Source organism: Anopheles moucheti, chromosome 3 (genome assembly GCF_943734755.1).
Source record: "Anopheles moucheti chromosome 3, idAnoMoucSN_F20_07, whole genome shotgun sequence".
NCBI lineage: Eukaryota > Metazoa > Arthropoda > Insecta > Diptera > Culicidae > Anopheles > Anopheles moucheti.
The window spans coordinates 53,134,399-53,137,271 of record NC_069141.1 but is presented as its reverse complement, the minus strand read 5'-3'; the positions used below and the strand labels follow the sequence as shown (position 1 = coordinate 53,137,271).

At 48.2% G+C, this 2,873-nt stretch overlaps 1 protein-coding gene across 1 annotated transcript; it reads right to left on the bottom strand.

The window, feature by feature from the left end:
• Positions 1-825: 825 nt before the first annotated feature.
• On the bottom strand, positions 826-2,609 carry LOC128303467 (beta-galactoside alpha-2,6-sialyltransferase 2). Its single transcript, XM_053040433.1, has 5 exons — positions 2,561-2,609; positions 1,772-2,501; positions 1,529-1,701; positions 1,362-1,459; positions 826-1,287 (listed from the first exon to the last, which is right to left on the bottom strand). The coding sequence occupies exons 1-5, from the start codon at positions 2,607-2,609 to the stop codon at positions 1,144-1,146; spliced, it is 1,194 nt and encodes a 397-aa protein (XP_052896393.1). The 3' UTR covers positions 826-1,143.
• Positions 2,610-2,873: the final 264 nt, after the last annotated feature.

Below are 2,873 nucleotides of genomic sequence, written 5' to 3'. Positions count from 1 at the left end.
AAATATAAGCTCAACGGATTTTAACCACGCTGCAATTGAAATGTTGCGCTCCTCGCGACATAACAGCAATAAAAAAGCTACCAAATAAAATAAGTCCATTTCGGCACCGGTGCGGTGTAACTAATTAGCATGTGCATCAACCTGATGTACGGTAGCGACGCAACATTCGGCCTAGACAAAGCACTCGTAAAACTTGCCAAGTTCAGGTCGTAAAAAGTCCCGGGTGCATCTTTCGGGTTGGCCCGAACGCCTTGAGCGGTGGCCACACGTTCGGTTCGCTGCGCATGCACATGTGCTCGCGATCAGATCAAGCGATAAAAGTCCGATTTACAGCTTCGCGAACAGCTACCCATCGGTACCGCTGCTTAAGAAGCACAGCATACCTGCTCGGTAGCTTCCGGTTGTTAAAATTTCAGTGAAAATATATTGGAAGTTGTAAATCTTTCCTCCACGCTAAACACCCACAGCAGGCAGCATGGGAATCTTGGACTTTTCCCTGTGCCGTAGCGGATGATAACCGCGTGTGTCATTGCCCCCGTTTCAAGAGGATCGGCAGAATGCACAATAAATAACTGCAAGGTTTCGCACCCGCCGGGAAGTGACACTGGGTGTATTAGCGCCCTAGACCAGTGGCCCTTTTTCTACACGCGGGCAGTGCGAATTCTTGCAGCGTGCAACCGGTCATTTAATTGCTGCCCTCGTTCCATAGCTGCTCGGGGAGTGTAAATGTCAGTGAATTCGATATGCACTCACGTCCCCGTATCGCATGCGTGTAAGGGGAGGGAAGCACTTTGAGGGAAGCAGATTTGTTGGTTTGTCGCATTGCCCTCTCGGCTTCTTTATTTCTAATCTTGATGCACATCCTTTGCGGACGACGGACATGGAAGGCAGATACACCCGTCGGATGGAATGTCTAATGCCGGGCGTTGGGCGACGGCTGCAGACGGGCACGCGCCGTCCTGACCTCAGCTGTCGATTTGAATTGCTTAATTAATTCGTGCCGTTGTTAATTGTTTCACGCCAGCGACGACATTTAGCTGGAGCTGCGTTACGTCTCGTGCCCAGCGGGTGTTTGGGTGGAGCATTCCATTGCACCTTATTCATCGACGAGCGACTCGGACAGGTGCCGGAAGTCGTCGCTCTCTAGCAGCGGTCTAGCTGATCGGTGCGAATGCGAACGGTACCCTGCTGGAAGACACTGTAGTCATCGGCCGAGTTCATTTGGAAGACGAGAAGCTTCTCCGCCGCTAGTGGATGCCACGCACCGAACGTACATCCGAGGTTTAGCTGTGGAATGGAACATTGCACAACAATGATAGCGAGCCTTATTCGAATGACATTAACAATAGACGAGAACTTACTTCGTCATCGTAGTAATGGCACAGTCCGTTCATGCGAGTGCTCGGGATATACTCCACGACGTCTATGTATCGGCACACGGGCATTAAAAGTCCCAATCCTGCAGGTGTTAAGAAGATAACGCATTGTCATGTCAGCTATCTGCGGGGTAAGGTCCTCATTGTCTTACCTATAAATCCCGACGTTGGAGGATTTTTCCGAATTGGTGTTTGTGTTAAGTCTTGGAGCGCTGTCCATGCTCTCCAAATGCTGCGCGGGTCTATGATGTGGAAGTTTGAATGTGGATGATTACTGCGGAACTTTTTAAAGTTTTCGAACAAATTGAAGTCCGGAGTGGCAAGCCTGTCGCAAGAGAAGAATCATCCCTTAGCCGTGTTCGAGAATCGAGAAACTTCTTGATTGCGGATCTTACCATTCGGAAAGGGATTGTTCGTACTTTCCCGGGTCCCAGGCGGCGATCGTGACATTTCGGAACAGTGGTGCTGTCAGCAGCCGATATTCGGGCTTTGTAACGACCTGCGAGTTCACCACACGGATGGTAGTCTTCGAGCCGACGTCCACTTCGAACCCCTCCGTAGGGGCATGATTAAACCGCATCACGATGTCGTGCTCGTCGATGAACGAACCCAGCTGAGATCGCTTCAGCGAACCCGCACTAGCAACGATGACGCAGCTCCCATTCGTGATGCCACCGAACACTGGTGTCGTCGGCATGTAGCTACCGATTTCATTCCACGTAAAGGGTGGTTCCTTCCAGGAGAGAACTCGCACGTTTGCTCGTACCATCCGACAGACAGGACTGGGCACCGGTTCTAGCGGCCTTCCGTAGCGTACTTGGTAGTGATTACCATCCGTAAATGGTTCCTTTAATCGCTTTCGGAGTTCTCCAATAATTTTTGTTCTAAACAACACCGTCCGGTTAATGCAGTCGGCGTTTATCGGGCCGTTGCACCGATACCGGTTGAGGTCAAACAAGAAGTTGGACGTTTTGGTTAAGCTGAAATGCGGTCGTATCCGGGGCGCATCGTGATCCTTGAGCCAGAGGGTGGGTTTTTCATCGCTTGATGAAATCGATTTCTGCGTTTTCTCGGTAGAATTATGCTTGACATAGAACACACTGCGTCTCTCGAGCGCTTGTGATACTGGAATATTGAAAAATGTGAGTTTGGTCGGAATCTTGCACATATTCATATTTACTCACGCGTAAAAATAAGGACGAACAATGTGTATAACTGGATTATCAGATTCATCTTCGCTTTGAATATGATTATGAAAGCTTAAAGTAAAGGTTTCTTTGCAATTCCTGAGAATGAAAGATTAAAAAGATTAGTTTGTCACATTATTTGATTGCTCATACAATGTAAATTCATTATTATGCGTTGACATTGATGAGCTAACAAAGGATAGAACAAAAATGTACAAAATCATTGAATTCGTTGAATTCGAAATTTGCAACCACAAAATAACACCCATCAGTCGGTGTAAAGTATAAGCCCCTAAATGCATGCAATGCG